Source organism: Megalops cyprinoides, chromosome 17 (assembly GCF_013368585.1).
Source record: "Megalops cyprinoides isolate fMegCyp1 chromosome 17, fMegCyp1.pri, whole genome shotgun sequence".
NCBI lineage: Eukaryota > Metazoa > Chordata > Actinopteri > Elopiformes > Megalopidae > Megalops > Megalops cyprinoides.
The window spans coordinates 21,620,308-21,636,836 of NC_050599.1; the positions used below are offsets into that span (position 1 = coordinate 21,620,308).

The following is a 16,529-nucleotide window of genomic DNA, read 5'->3' on the forward strand; positions in this document are numbered from 1 at the left end:
CACACACCCTCATGGTCTGTTACTTTCAGTGTGTCTGGAGGGAAATTAACTTAACATTCTGACCCACCCTCTTGATCAAGCCTATAAGCCTTCGTGATTATGTAATTTTCTTTTTTTTTTTTTTACTTTTTTCTGCACTAGATAGCAGCCGTTACTAGCAATTTTTGGACTCCACTGCTGCAGAATTCTGTCAGCTGTTAATGTGTTATCGAGGGTTTAATGATGATTTATACAAAAACTGCTCAAGACTGCGGCTCTCTTTTCAGAGAGGCTCTGTGGAAACTGGGTAGTGATTTGATGTTAGTGAAAGGTGGATGAGAAACATGCCACCTGTCCCCGCGTTCCTTTCTTTAACATGGGCCTCCCTCAGATGAATGGGCGGTTCACTTTATCCAGCTGGAGAGACTGTATCATGAGAGACTGCTGTCCAACCTCGCCGCCCTGCAGGAGCACTGGGGTAAGTGCATCTACTCAGATGAATTTTCACACAGAGGCAGAAGAGATTGACTCAGAGAGAAGTACGTCTAACATTAGGTATTATATCTACATGAACATGTGGTTGAGGTTTTGATATTCTAAAGCAGTGTTTCCCAACTCTGTCCATGTGAGCTCACTGTATATATCATTATAAATGAGCTCTTAATAAGTCAGGTTTGATTGGCTGATTAGCTGAATTCTGATCAGGCAATGGCATCACTGGAAAGGTACATGCTGTTAGTCCTTTGTGAAAGCAGTGCATGTGTGGGTGACATGTCAGTATAGCTTTAGGCCTTGAACTATTAATTCAACAACCATTTCAGCTTCATTAACGCAGATGTCCTGATGCTAAGGGCCACATAATAATAAAGCCAGCTCACACAGTGCTCCCTCAGTCCCAGCATTGGGAAACAGGGCATTAATGTTCATTGTAATGGCAGTACACAGTGGTTTGCCTACCAGGGTGCACAGTGTGTCAACAAAGTCGGGAGGGGGGGGATCATTGGGTTGTATGGATAGTGGAAATGTGATGAAATTGAGTGTGTGCTAACTATGCACATGCACATATGATCTGTGCCAGTGAAAGATCAAGTTGCCCTGTGCTGTGCCAGTGAATGTTGAAGTTTCCCTGCTCTGTGCCAGTGAAAGGTCAAGCTGCTCTGCGCTGTGCACGTGGATGTTGAAATTGCACTGTGCTGTGCCGGTGAGTGGTGAAGTTGCATTGCTCTGTGCTAGTGAGTGGAGTACAGAGCAGGACAGCATGTGCCCGTGCAGCTGAGTATCGCAGCATTGCTGCACCCCCACTCCCAGTCTGCGGAGTCTGCACCTAACCAGGGGATACGGTTACAGGTGACGACAGCCTCTGACAGCGAAAGGAGACGCAGGCTGCCCCCTCTTCCTTTAAAGTCCCCTCTGGCGCTCTTTTGCATGAGAAGAGGTGATAAAGTGCCACAGCACAAGAGCTCTCAGCCCCTAGGTGGCGCTCAGTAGTGGGTCACAGCCGGCTCGTTGCCGGGCCCTGAGATGTCTGACAGAAGCGATGATCGGACATTGCCAGTGAGCGCCGCAGTGCAAATGCTTGCTGCGGAATGACTGTGACGGTCACGGCGTTCCGCGCTGAGGACTCAGCCGGAACCGCTGGCCCTCGCGACCGGTGCGCGTCGGCCGGGCGGGTCGTGACTGTTGTGATGCACGTTTAAGGGAGCCTGCGGGGGCGAGAGGCAGAGAGGCCCCGCCGCAGAGCGCGCACGGTCCTGCGTCGTAACGCTGCCGCCGTGGCTTTCAGAGTCCCGATGGAAGGCCGCCGTCCGCCAGGACCGGAACTCCAAGGGGAGGGCCCGCGCTGACCGGGGGACGGAGAACCTGGACGCACTGAACCACATCTGCAGGACGCACCAGAGGTGAGAGGAGGGGGGTTTCCTGTGAATCCGGGGTGCTTTGCGGTGCTTTTAGGAACGGTTGGGGATGGGACGGAACCGGGCAGTGCAGTTTCGAACAGGACGGTGCCAAACATAGTAGCCCTCTGTTGTGAAGAGTTATTACAGTGTTGTTTCAATGTAGTTTACAGTGAATGCGTGGATAACTGATAAGCAAGGTTTGTTACATGCATACATTGCATTCAGCTGTATTTACTTTTCCTTTAGCATTCACTGTTAACTGGTTTGAAACCACAGTGTAATGTCCCTTCATAACTCTGTGCTGTTCTGTTTAGCACCATCCTGATCTAAACTTTGTTGACGTGAATTTTTCTAAATGTAACTGTAAAAGCAATTTGGCCCTGTGACTCATGAATCTCTGTATAATAGAGGGTTGTAAATTCAAAAGGGTTGTGAATTGTGCTGTTAGACTCAGGAATTTTCTTTTATTGAGACTGCTCCTAAAAAAAAAAACCATCTTGTAAATGAGTTCCAGAATGTATACTTTGCCTCCTTGGGGGTGTTTTCTTCCCCAGAAGTGATGAATACATGTTTTGACTGTGCTGACACTTTCCTTAATGAGGGCCTGTACTCGTGGCCTCAACCCCAGGCCCGCTCCCTCGATAACACACCTGAGCCCTCCCTCACGGCCGCGGTGTGGGGGCCGCTCTCCCCCCCAGCCGATCATGTGACTTGCGCAAGGGGCGGACATGGCTTAAACACATGGCCCGTTGCTGCACTTTGAGCAATTTGAGACAAGCGCTAGGGTTTCAGCCCGGTAAGTGCGCCGCGCTAATATTAGATTCCCAGAGAGCGGGGAGACCTGACCCACGAGCCTCGCCTCTGAACACCGTTTTCTGGTCGGAAAACCTGGAATCCTGCCTCTCCAGCCACGAGCCAAACTGACCCCTTCTCTCTCTCTCTCTCTCTCTCTCTCTCTGTCCCTCTTTCTCTCTTCCTCTTTCACAGATCCTCCCTCAGTGTGGAAAAGGTAGGAGACTAATTCGGGGCCCATATTTACCGCAGTCTGGGGGTGCGTCTATCTCAGAGAGGTGTTTCACGTGCCGTCGTGTGCCTCTCTGCAGTGTGCGGCCGTGGACAGAGGCCTGAAGAACTGCCTGCTTTCGAGGAGGGCGGGCGGCGGGGAGAGACGGGACGCCACGCTGCTTCCGCACAGTGCAGGTGAGTGTTCTTTCATCACGCCCGCTCAGAGGGGCAGGTAGCCCCCGACGCCCAGCAGGGGGCCCTCAGGAAGCAGATTGGAAGAGCAGGTCATTACATATGGTTCAATGTTAGCTCAATATGCACTTTCATTAGCATTGGTGTTCTCACAACGATTTTGATGCGTCTGTTATAAGAGTTCCAATAGCTGAATCGATTGTGTTGACTATGGCTGCAGCCCCACTGGAGAGGTTTAGTTGTAGCTGTGTGAGGTATTATAGCCATGTGCTGTTCCTTTACATTGTGTTCCTGGGTTACGTGAGCTCAGCTGCTTTATAGGAGGCAGTAGGGAGGAGGAACTTTTTTCTTCCCCCAACAGTTAATTCTGAACAAAATTACTCATTTTTGTTCCTGTTCCTTGTGTTCCAGGCACCTACTAAAATTCCCTAGCCAGTTATTGATTTATTGATTACATATGGGTTTATACTGTATTGTTTTTGTTTTTTTAACATGCCAGTTTCTAAGCATTTATTAATTATGACATTGCTCCCAAAGTTGACTCTCTCAGACTGAGAGACTGACGGATGACTCTGAGCTTCTCTCTGTGTCTTTATATTAGTGGCCTCCTTCTCTTTTGCTTTTGGGTATAATGGCATCCACAAGAAAAAGGGTGCCTTCCTGGAAGAAATGTGAAAAAGGTTAAGTGGGGGAGGTGATGTCATTTACAGTGAACATAGTTGTCAAGCATTCCACTTATCTGTACCTTGAGCCAGGTGGCAACATCAGATAGAGGAGGCAATGGGTCCACTCTTTCATCATGCACTGAGTGTCTTTACCTCAGTCTTTGTCTCGTGGGTACACAGGGCGTTAAAACCTAACGGAGAGCAGATAAATGAACACACACACAACGTTAGCACACTACGTTTCCGCTCCATTCGTTGTTAAACTACCAGGACAGAGAGTCTTTCTCATGCATAGCTGGTGAGTGAAAGCGTGTTTGTTTTGTTGTTGTTTGTTCTGTTTGTGACAGTTATATATGTAGACACTGTCAACATAAAGTATGTGCGATCGTAACACAAGTGTGAGCTCGGTTCTGAGGAGAAAAACGCACTGCCTCGCTGTACCATGTCTTGCCTTACAACACCACACAATGCTTATGAGGGATCTCCAAACTCAAGTAGTCCAAGGCCACTCAGAGCTGGTTTCTGTCTACCTCCACTGTAATTATATTATACATTAAAGTCTGCATTAAACATAAATAAAGTGTTAGAATGGTACTGCTGTTCCAGAAACATTTGGATAGCTAGACTGGGCCAGAAGTGTAGGTTTGTTTTTGGTTTAGCTGTAGGATTCAGAAAAATTTCTAAACATTTTTCCATATATTTAAACCATTATAATAGAGTATTAGAGAATTTGTAAAAATAAACTACATACTGTTTGTGTAGTTGAGGAGGAGTAGCTGAAAACAAGGGATTTGGTTGATTGTTTCAAATGATTTCCTGATGACAATGAAAAATTGGCACGTTTGCCGAGGACCCTTTGGAACTGCCACGCCTTTGGAACATTTGTTGTAGAGCAGAGCCACACCACTCTTGATCTGAAAAGCCACAGTCCAGCGGTTTTTCCATTTCTTTAAAGCTTTAACAATCAGGAGCAATGTTCATTTGATGAGGTAATCAGCAGCAGCTTCTCTGACCAGGTTGGGATGGCCTGAGTGACAGGTGGATGAGTTTTCTCACTTTATTTCATACTTTGCTGTTAAAGAGTCCTTGGTGCTTTTCTACATAGTTCTATGCAGTCCTCCTTCAGACAGACATCCACAAAAACACGAAATGACGGCCTGTGCAGCCCTCCATCCCAAACCCAAACCCTGGAGAGAGCAGGGTTGCGTTCCGTTGACGAGGCCGGTCTGCTCCCTAGGCTGTGTGGCTGATTTGTGCCGGGGGGGATGTTATTTATGCCAGTGTCACTCTCGCAATCTCAGCGTGACACCCCCGGCACCTCCCGTCCCCACGGAATGACCATCTGTCTGTGCACGCTAGCGAGCCCACGCTAGCGAAGGAGAGGACTTATCTTTAAACCAAAAATAATACTGAGTGTGTTTTATGATAACAAACTCGCTGATTTCAGCAAGGACCACGCACCTGCATTATTTCAAGCATAACAGTGATTGGAGTATGCTAATTCATTAGTATAAGTGTAAGCATAATATTGCCTTTTAGTATGTAATCAGCTGAACTTAAAACCTTTTTTCGAGATACAGAAATCATCACAACAAAAATGGAAAAAAAAATAAAAAGAAATCAATATAACAAAAAGCAAATTTAATTATCAAGGTGCTGATGGTGATCCTTATTGTTTGGTGTGCTTATTAATCTGTATGAGAACAGTTTGAGGAGATTTACCGAATAAAGTTATGTTCTGTGCCTCCTCTGTTTGCACGGTGGTTCACTGGCCACCGCTGATGCAGGCTGCTCTCTGAGATCCCTGCTCCAGTGTAAGCCAAGCCTGGGGAGCCGAGAGCGGAATATTGAATGAAAGATCTCGAAGAAGGTCTGTGTGCACTGGACCCCCCCCTTTTCATAAAGACGCTAACATCCATCCATTCATTTCTTCTCCTCAGCCCACATAGAGAGATAGACAGGGAGAGGTGGGAGGGGAGCTCTGTTTTGAACAGGGAAATTGGTCTCGGTCCCAGTTACTGCCTCAGCGGCAAAGGAACAGTTCATAAACCAGAGTTCTAAATTCATACGCACGGTCTCTCTGTGTTATCCACTTATATTGCTGTTACCTGGTTACGACTTTGAAAAGGACCTGCTTTGTTTCCCAGTGGAGTGCTCACGCAGGGGTTAGAAAGCAAGATGAAAGTCTGGTTTCTGTAACTCCTCTGAAGTGGAACACTTTGCTGAAGTCCCTCGTCAGACGGTAAGTGAAATTACCCCTGAGTCCTAATCTGAGCTGGCATCTTTCCAAAAGGTGACTGTAAACCAGAAAGCACTAAGCTCATTCTAGTTTGTCCTGGCCCTGGATGGCCTTGAGCTAAAAGATTACCCATAAATCATGCCTTCTGAAGGAACCCTGGGCTGTCGCGCAGTTGCCGATACGGTCACATGTCAAGCGACAGGCCAGAAATTATGCCCATAACCATGAATAACGCGATCTGTTTGCATGGCATTTTGATCCGCTACAAAATGCGCAAGTGTCTGTTTCGGGTGTGAAAAAAGGTGGCGGTCTCTGGTGTAAGCCGATGCCAGAAGCGATTTTTCAAAAGCGTGGCGTGATTCACACTGTTATATATTAACAGTGTTAACACTGCAAAGCTGGAATCGTATCGCTTTCCTGCACAGAGAGTGTGCACGGCGGTAAGCTCTTGAATTGATCGCATGTGCGTAGTTCAAAATCAGAGATTTAGTAGATGGGAATTGTCTGTTTGAGTGCCAGAGCAGAAAAATCAGGGAAATCCAGTGTTTCTGCTATGTCGATACTGAACACAGGTGTTTTCTCTTCTAGGGGACTGAAGGGAGTAATTCTGTGTGACTTTTCAAAAATCAGTCTCTTTTAAATAATAAATAAGCATTGTACTGTTTTGTAACGCAGTCGAGGGGTGTGGACATAACTGCTCATTTTGCCTCTGATTCAAAGGGTGTCTGTATGTATCTCAGAGTCAGTGACGCCACAGAGACCTGGGAAAACGTGACAGGAAGAGGTTTGTGTGGCTGAGAGGGACGTGGAATGAATTGAAGGTCGTTAATAATTAAAGGACTGAGTGAGCTGTGTCATCACCCATTGTCCTTTCTCTCTAATCTCGTTAAGTCCCTTCACTGTGGTCCGTTCTGATCAATGAAAACTGAAAATGAGGGTTTGTGGGGGTGAGAGAGAGGTGAGGGTGCTGTGTGCAGCTCATGATTTGAGAAGAGTAAAGGGGAGACGTCTCTGGTAACAGTGCCCCTCTGTTTCGCAGATAGCGTCGCTGAATCACCGGCGCTGACAGCATCACTGAATCAGCCTCCGGACATGGACGGCACTCTCAGCCCCCCTGACGACACACCAGGAAGGACAGAGGAGAAGGACAGTACCGGGCATGGCCACCAGGGGGAGGCGGCGCTCCCCGCTGAGCCCTCCCCCCGGCTCCGGGACACGCCCACTCCATCTGTGACTGATAAGTGTGGCCGCGTAGGCGGGGACGGAAAGGGTCTGCACTCTGCAGCGGCAACAGCAGCAGTAGTGGAGCCTCGCTCTGGTGCAGAGCCAGAGGGCTTCCCCAGGGAGCCGCTGATGGACGCAGCCGTGCAGCGGGCTGGGGAGGGGAGGGCGGATCCCGCTGAGCCTCTCTCTGAGCTTCAGCCTGCCGCTGCGCGCGGTGCCCTGGGGGGAGGCGGGGGGACGGAACTGGGCGGCCCCGGAGAGGAACCGACGACACGGCCGGGGCGGGAGGAGGGGGACGGGGGTTCTGCCGGGGACAGGGACAGAGCAGAGTCAGAGCGTGGTCCTCTTCCGGCCGGGGAGATGAGTCAGCCGGAGCCAGAGGAGCTAGAGCCCGGAGAGGGAGAGGGAGAAGAAGGAGAGGAGGAGGAAGAGGAGGAGGAAGATGAGGTCATTGATGGGGACGTCCTGGAGTGCGAGCTGGAGGAGGAGGAGGAGGAGGAGGAAGAGATGGGGAAGGTGGCAGGTGTGGGACAGGACTCTCTTGATGACCTGGCCAAGCGCATACAGGTGGAGGAGGTAAGAACAGCAGTTCTGTTAGCTCTATATTTTCCTTCACATACTTAGCAAAAAGAAGCAGAGCAGAAACTCCCACATGGAGGCATGGCCCACAGAGATTGAATTTGTGTTTGGATCAGACTTACCTAGTCCTGCCACAGTGAGAGGATAGTTTGTTCTCAGTGGTCCTTATCTGGTGATGTGTGTTGTTTTTGTTGGAATAAATAGGTGCTTTTTTTTCTCTGCTTTAGTCCTTTATGTAAACAGTCTAGCTCACTGTATTTGATAATCTGAACCTGAAATTATATTGCCCTTTGATTCACTGTCTAATGTAGTAGCTTGTCTTGGTTGTATATTAACTTCTGTCTCATGATGACAAAAGTACAACACGCTGCAAAGCCACACACAGGCTTCAATTATCCCACCTTTGATTCTTCAGACAGTCGTGACACTCATAGATCAGAATATGCAGGGAAGGAAGCAAAGCTTAGAAGTTCTCAGAACACTAGTGATGTGTCCAATCATGGTATAGGATTATTTTTTAAAAAGGAAATTTGAAATATTGTTTTTCCCTCACTAAAAAAGGAATCCTCTATGCTATTTAAATTAACAACCACATTCTAAGCCGGTGGTGTGCCGCATTAGTGGACTGGTTTCTGGGCCATTCACGCAACAAGTCAACAGAAGCCTCTTGCAGAGACAGAGAGCGATACCAGCAACTTCAGCCCTGGCATGTCTGTCTGTTCACGTTCCCAGGAAGGAGGGGAACTGTCACATGTTGTAATTATGTGATTTGTCTGGCTTTGCTGACTGGTTAACCCTTGTATTACACCAGTCTAAAGGAGTGCTTCAGACACGTCCTCCATAGCCTCCTAACACTGTCAGTCTACAGCACTTGTACATTTTCTCCTCAGCTAAAAAGCATTTCTTATAAACTTTATTTTGAGTTGGAAGGACCACATTACTGCTTGATATAAGAGAATACTCTAAATATTTCAGAAGCTTTAGACAAAATAAACTTGCTGAACCCATTTAATAACGTTTGGAATATGTGGTACGCACAAAAGACACCGAAGGCATTATGCATTAAAGGCTTATGCATGAGACATGGATACCATGTTACGTGCATCTTGCTAATGTACAGTAAGTATATGGTTCCTTCATGGTGACCTGTGTGAAAACAAGCAAACAAAAGTCTAGACGCCTGTCATATTTACCCAGTAAAGCAGACACAGAGCTGATTTATTAACTCTGAACACACTCCCTTGGGGGATGCGTAAACAGGGTGTGCAAAGGCGAGAGGAGTTCTTTACCCCAGCCAAAAGAGACACAGTTAAATCACATCAGCTTTGGAGGGAAGATGAGAGCAAGATTGCAATGATCCCATGACTTAAAAATTGGGAATGTGCGCGAGGAACCACTGTATGTGTTTTTTTTTGCATGTGCACACGCGTGAGACAGGGTTTGTGCACAGCGTGCACAAAACTAATCAGTGCTCCGATTTTAACTCCTTTCAGGGACTTCTTTGCAAAGCCTGTTGCTTTCCGTGGCTCCAGTTGTGAGCCTTTTTACACAGCACACAGGGTCTGTTTGTCTTCAGCCGAAGAGCAGTAATGGAGGCTGGATGGAGGCGTTTGTTCAGCCAGATACTGTACACAGACTTCAGTACAGATCTCCCACAAACCAGGTGCATGATGGGAGCCGCAGGTTGTGTGCATCCAGGTCAGAGGCACGGGCCTGCTAAACGCTATCTTATCAGAAGCTTGCTCCTTGACTGATCGAATTCTGTTGACTTAATAGGATGTTAGGATGTTTGTGGTGATGGGGGCCGTGAGATCCAAACCTCCTGTGTAAATGCAGTGATTACGGCTTCTCTGCAAAGGAAGCCAGATCTGGGGCTGAATAACAGGCACACACCGCAGAGAGGATACAACCCCGTGGGCTGCCCCTCGGGTGTTAGGCTGTTTTATTCTGCGTGTTTGCTGTTTGATTGCGTCAGAGAGTGCGTGTGCGCCTGTGTGCTGCCTGTGTGGTTGTGCTGTCTGTTTACAGTATCAAAGCAAGGGTCCACTCATGACTTATTTAGACTGCCTGAGAATATCATGTGTGATGATGAGTCCACACTGAGAGTGGGCATGAATCACGAGGATTATTGAAAAATTAACTTCACCGGAGTGGAGTCAGGTTTACCAAGGAACCAATGAGAATGAGGAAAACAGACGTGACACAGCAATACCTCTGGGGATTGGAGGGTTGTAGGATTTGGATCCCAGAGGGGGAAATTACTGCGGTTTAAAAGAGATGCATTTGAGGTTGGCACGGTGGAAACCACATATTTATGTATTTTCTCACTTGCAGAGATGTTCTTGTCATTTTATAGATCTTTCATTGGCAAGACCTGAGTAATTCCTGGTGGACTGAAAAATTGGCAAGCATTTCACTGAATTTTATTAGTGAATGTTGTTTCCGGTAAAAATGACTCATCGCACAGCTACAGGTAGCCAATCAGTGGCTTCCAGACAGAGTTTAAATTATGTTATAGAATAGGAGATGTTATGGATATGTATTTAAATATAATATATAGTATATAATAGTAAACCACATATTGTGCAAGCTCTTGATCTACCTCATTGGCTATGCCTGCATTTTTTTACTTGTCTTGTCTCCAGTGTTTTGGGTCTCAAGATTCCAGGAATAAACCAAACCTAATATTTGTTGGTTTTCTGCATTCTTTGTGAAATGTTTTTCTACCCATAAATAATGTGAGTAAAATCCATCTCTCGGCTGACTGTGGCTCCATGCATGGATGAAACGTTTTAATTGATTTCACAGTAGATTGTGTCAATGTCCCCTCGCCGGGTCCAAGGGAGATGTCCCGGCCAAATTGAAGTGATGCCGTTTTCGGATGAAATAATTTGGTAATTGGTGAGCTGTCCACATTTGTTTCCAATTAGGGAGGCTCCAAATATGGGGTAATTTCAGCAATGTTTGTGGAAGGTGGCCAGGGGTGTCAGTGAGGACTTGCTATATCCCAGCTGTATGGTGTCGATGAAAAATACCTCAAAAAGCCCCTCCCAAAACCCTTGGGGATAAAAGGAGGCCCCCGCCTAGCAGCCCAACGTCAAGAACTTAAAGCCAGTTGGTTTGGTATTTCCCCTTCTCTGGAAAAAAAGCCATTGAGGCATATGTTTATACTTGACAGAAAAGCCCTTAGATTTTCTTGTTGACATCCTAAGCGATTAGGCTCAAATAAAAGCATTTGCTTTTGGAATGCAGTCTGAAGACACCTGGTTGTTGTTTTGGTTTGAGGGGACTGTAGTTGACGTAATGCAGTCTGTGCAATGACTCATTTAGAGTGATTGCGTTTGGAATCGCTGTTTCTAATCATGGTTAAATACACATACACACTCTCTTTATTGCCCCCGTGGAGTTCATACAAGAATGTAACAGGAATGCTGATGTTCAGCTAAAGAGCCAACGAACACACAGAGGGTAAGTCAAACAGTAACCCTTTCAAATGACTGTAGTTGAGATATAAAGCCCTGTTTGGGTTATTGTCTGTGACTGGGGCAACAATAGGAAGGGTTGTGTCCCTTTCTCACTCACTGGATCCACCCAGCTCCCCACCCATGTAATGGCAGTGACAACATTTTACCTCTAGAGGGTGAAAAGGTTCATAGTATGTTTTGACTTGTGCCCGTTTATTTTCTGTGTATGTGATTAACTTCAGGACTTGGAGGAAGAGCATGAGGCACTTGTGTGACGTTCCAAGGACATATTATCACGCGTGGAATGTTAGTTTGTAATGTTAGTAATTCATTGGTTGTAGGTGTAGGCCTCTCTGCCAGTTTGATCAAGTTAGTGTGAGATGTGCGTGCAGAGGGAGCCCACACCACAGAGCCTGGACTTTGGGCACAGTAGATGGTTCATCACTGTTCAAAGGGCAGCTGTCACTCAGTCAGACACCTGGCTCTGTGCCCTCTATTGTGTAGTTCCCAAACAGACAGGATGCCTGTGAAGTTAAAGCTATAGATATGTTTGCAGTGCTTTCTGTGGCCCTCCCTGTGTGTGCCCAGTTTAAAATAAGCAGTGTGGATTTTAAGTGCATCTCCGCTGCTCCTGACAAGAGAGATGTTCGCACTACCCTCTTTGAGCAGTGTAAAACCTGCATTGCTGTCTGCACTGAAGCGCCGCGCCAGTCAGTTTAAGGTCTTACACTGATCGATTGATCTAAGCCTTACGGATGTGTGGATCAGGGAGGCTTTCTGGGGAGTGTGAGCTTTCTGTGACCTGGCCTGTAGTCACCCATTCACGTTAAGGTGATGTCACCTTGTCAAATGCATTGTGAGGTCAGCAGCTCAGTGACTCCCCCGCTTTGTTTTTTTTTTTTTTTGTCCATCCAGCCCCAATGCATTATGGGAAGCCACTTCTCTCAAACATTCATTTCTTTCTTGTTTACCAAAAAAAAAAAAAAAAAAACGGTGATAAATGTGCAGCTTATCTGCGGATACGGAACGAGAGGGTGATTTGTTGTTTACATTTTACATCACTGTGACGTTGGACTCATTTTCATGGACAGCTTATGACTCAGCTGAGTATTTTCATGCATTCATTTGGCATGTTAACTTTGCATCTACAGCAATGGAAAAACCCCAAAACTATTGGTACTGACTGCTACAGGGACGTTTTTACTGTCTGTGTGTTTGCATACGTAATTGTTGACAGTGAGTCAACAGGCAGCGAGTTAATAGCAGCACAGTGCTGCACCAAAGCCTTCATACACTGACACCATGAGGTGGAAAGATGTGATTGCAGTTCAGTTTTTAATTCGTCGCACTACATACATGTGTTACGTACATGTACACGGAAACTCTTAAAGGGACATGAAAGAAACACCTGTGCTGTAAGCAAACCTACAGTGAGTGCCTAACAGTTCATTCTTCATTGGGTTATGAGAAGGTATTGCATTAGTTCTTAAAGTCTCTGTAGTGTTGGCTCCAATCCTGTCTCTCATGCACAGCCTACACCTCTGGCTCCACTCCCTCACCTGTGTTTACCTGTGTGCAGATCACTCCAGCTGAGGGCCTGGTCTCCATCCTAAAGAGGAGGACTTCTCTGGAGGAGGACACCTCCCCTCAACCTGACCCCCCGAAACGAGTTTCCAAACGCAAAGTCCGCTTCAAGGAGCCGGATGATGGCCTGGACCAAGGTAAGACCCCGGCCTTACTAAGCTATGATCGTAGTTATTCTGCTGTCAGTGGCAGCATTGGTGTTTGCCTTTGTCAGTTAATCATTGCTATCATGTCCTTGATACCAAACAGCTCGGTGAACGAGAGATGTTGAGTGCGTGTGTGTCTGTCTCCATGCCCAGACGAGGTGAGCGGAGACTCCTGCCTCATCCTCCTGCTGCTGTGCCTGGTAACCGTGGTGATCAGCGTGGGCGGGACCGCGCTTTACTGCAGCCTGGCGGACGCCGAGTCCAGCGTGTGCACCGAATTCTCCCAGAACGTGGACTTCTACCTGGGCCACGTGCGGCGCGGGGTGGAGGGGCTCAGACACTGGTTCCCCCCCGGCTCGTAGCGGCTCGCGTCGGGGGCCCGCGGGAGGGAGGGGGAGACCGACCCCTGGGGGGGGGTCCTCGCTTCGATCGGATCCCCTCGCCACCCTCCTGTTCCCGCGACGCCGGCCCTCTGCCCTGGGATGACAGATGCCCTGTGTGCCACTTTGGCAGAAACACTGCGTAATTCAACCCTGGCTGTAATATCCGCCCACCAACACATGGAGCCACTGGGCCAAGGTCTGTCTTAAATCTCCTACCTTCAAGCTGCTCGCCAAGTGCCAGACAGGATGTAACACAGGGAGTCGCCGTAGAGGGTGCCTCTGGGAAAAGAAGTGGGTTTTATTGCGCCGGGAGGCCGTCTCTCTCTCCCTCCGGATGGCTGACAGAGACCAGCGGTCCATGAGACCGTGGAGCTGCCAGGTTCTGCAGACAGCTGCTGATGACGATCACTAGATCAGGCAAGAACACCGGTGCCGCCATTTTAAATTCCCCTCTGACTACTGCCGTTAGCGCTGAAGGCGAACACCAAAAAAAAAAAAAGACAAAATGGCAAAAATACATAATTCCAAATGCTGCAATTTTGGAAAGAAGTCTTAACTTTTTAATAATGAATTTGTATGGGATGAGATGTCTTTTACTTTACTGTTTTTGCTTTCCTTTTTTTGAGGAGGGTAATCATTGCAAAGGAAAGGCATTATTGATCGGGGAAGTTAAATATAGGCTAAGCTAAACGTAGCATCGCTTTGTACCGCAGGGACAGGAAAGCAATACGTTTGATTGTTTCTGGAACTATTCAGGAAAAAAAGATTGATTTTGGTGGGTGATGCCGAATATGTATTTGTCAGAGGATACTAAATGCACAAGCATGCTCGTCAGATTTACAAATCAATTACTTTTACCTTTAATGTTGTTACAATTACTGTTGTCAAATTCTCCCCTGATTGGTGAATATGTTCAATTTTTAATGTGTTGCTATTTTTGTATTTTATTTTGGTTTAATCTCTTACCAGTGGTGACTTGGCTCTATAGAAAATGCACTGATGTCAGTTTTATACTTTTTTTTTCATTCAGGGTACTCTCCACTTGATTATCCATAAAATACAAGACCTTTATTGTAATGGTTAGTGTTATTGGGGCAGCAGAAGTCTATAGGTATAACCTCTTTTCAGAAGAGGAACAGTTATATAGTATTGCAGGAGGTCATGTAGAGGGCAAACAAGCCAGAGGGAGATTTATAGCTGTGTTTCTCATTTTTATTTTCCTGTGTCCTCTGGCTGGCTCAGGTGACACACTTGCTCATTATGTTGGCAATATTTATTTTGTGTATTGTGGTGGGAAAAGAGCAAAATGCAAACGGGACATTTTTATTAAATTGAAAATTATGTGCATGTTTTTTTTTTCTCTTGTACTGTTTGAACTTGATGTCGTTACTGTATTCTAGGATTTTATTTCATCATACATGTGCAATTTTTCTCAGGTTACTTTCCATTTCACTTGCTTAGGCTAGGTTAGGCTAGGTTATTCTCATTACTCTGAAAGATGATTAAAGTAAAAATGCACCAGTTACAACGCCGATATAGTAAACAGAAATAAAAATGGCAAATGATGAACAGTCACCAATGCACTAACTTCAAAACATGTAAAGAACTCATTTTGTATTATTATTTTTCGTAATACATTAGGTAGTACAAGGAACAATAGAACTACCGTGCAAGAGTAGTATGACCATCCTGTTAGCATATTTTCAACTACATCTGCATAAGATTTTTTTCTAACTTGCTTAAAATGAGTTCATACCTGATGATGTGTTCTGTTAGAACATGCTCTCCTGTGAAATCTGCTTTGCAGAATTTTATATTATTGAAGTTTGCCTTCAGCAAAGAAAGAAATGAAAAGCTATCTGATAAAACACTTTTATGAACCCAGTAGTTATTTTTGACGTGAAAAAAATGTCTATAGGAGCCCTGAACGTCATTTGCATTTTCATTTTAAAGACAAATCGTGTTGTCTAAAATGTGTACCACTTCAAGGTACTGTCGGCCTTATGGTTTTATGTGTACCACTTGCAGGTGCCGTCAACCTTATGGTTTTCCTTTTTAAACTATTTAGCTGTACTGTGTATCTCATTTACTGACAAATGTTATGTCACCTCATTTTAATGTGTTATGTTTTCTTAAGTTGTAAAATCTGCAAGGAACTATAAATGGGATGGTTGTCATGGAAAACTGTGGTCGTGATCCTTTTCCCTTCTGGATCTTCTTCCCTTCTAATCTCACTTCAGATTAAAATTTGGGAATTAATTAGAGCTATTGTGACGCTGGGGTTAATTTTGTGGAGACTATAATCACTGTCCAACAAGCCCTTGAAGTAAAATATAGCCTGACCGTCAATTATATACGTCATTCTTCACCTTTACTTTAGTAGGTGTCCATATTGTAAAGCTTTTCATAAGACAAAGAGCTCAAATATGAAATCCTTAAGTAGTTTTATAGCCTAGTTCATGTTATCTGATTAACTGTTTAAACATGCCAGGGAACAGAAGTCTTGAGCATGTGGAAATTAAAAGCATGGCGGTAGCTCATGAAGTGTTGTTCTGTCTCTGGTCTGTAAGAGCAACAGCAGCAATGCTCATGTGCTTTTGCACAGATGATCATACACTCTCGCCAAATCTGATGCTTATTCCATTCCAAGAATCAAACACACACAACGTGGACTGTAGAGGAAATACTGTTTTTTTTTTTTCCAAGTTTAATCATAAATCAATGATCAATAAGGGATATTGGCAGGTGCCTCTTAACGAATGTGGGAAGAACATGTATATATAAAAATATAAATATCTTACTGAAACATGTGAAGAGCAACTAATCAGATTTTTCCAGCAGAATGGAGAACAAAATAGAAGGCAACGGCTCATCTTACCCACCAGAGGGCGTCCTCATTGGTAACTGGAGCTCCAAGACTACACCTTTACACTCAAGTTCTTCCAAATCACTTGTACCTAGTGTCTTATCACTTAGCTGAACAAGTGTTAAATGGTAAAAGAGACAAAATAAGTAGGATGCTTTGACATAATTCAAATGTCATGTTTTAAGTCTTCATACATCAGTTATGACTCCTAAAATATAGCAAAATATTTCCTCCAACTCTTATTACATGAATGTGTCAGTATATGCTGTGATTTTATTCCTGTATTGCCATAAGACAAAAATGAATAT

The 16,529-nt window shown here is 45.5% G+C and overlaps 1 protein-coding gene across 2 annotated transcripts in view; it reads left to right on the top strand.

Annotated features, from left to right (window-relative positions):
* Positions 1-15,501, top strand: part of cnstb (consortin, connexin sorting protein b) — a 36,445-nt gene extending 20,944 nt beyond the window's left edge. For both annotated transcript variants that reach the window (XM_036549780.1, XM_036549779.1), the window contains exons 6-12: positions 371-457; positions 1,763-1,877; positions 2,862-2,883; positions 2,978-3,074; positions 7,015-7,775; positions 12,822-12,963; positions 13,126-15,501. In XM_036549780.1, coding sequence (XP_036405673.1) covers positions 371-457; positions 1,763-1,877; positions 2,862-2,883; positions 2,978-3,074; positions 7,015-7,775; positions 12,822-12,963; positions 13,126-13,334 — 1,433 coding nt within the window. In that variant the 3' untranslated portion in view covers positions 13,335-15,501. The remainder of the gene's footprint in view (positions 1-370; positions 458-1,762; positions 1,878-2,861; positions 2,884-2,977; positions 3,075-7,014; positions 7,776-12,821; positions 12,964-13,125) is intronic.
* The last annotated feature ends 1,028 nt before the right edge of the window (positions 15,502-16,529 follow it).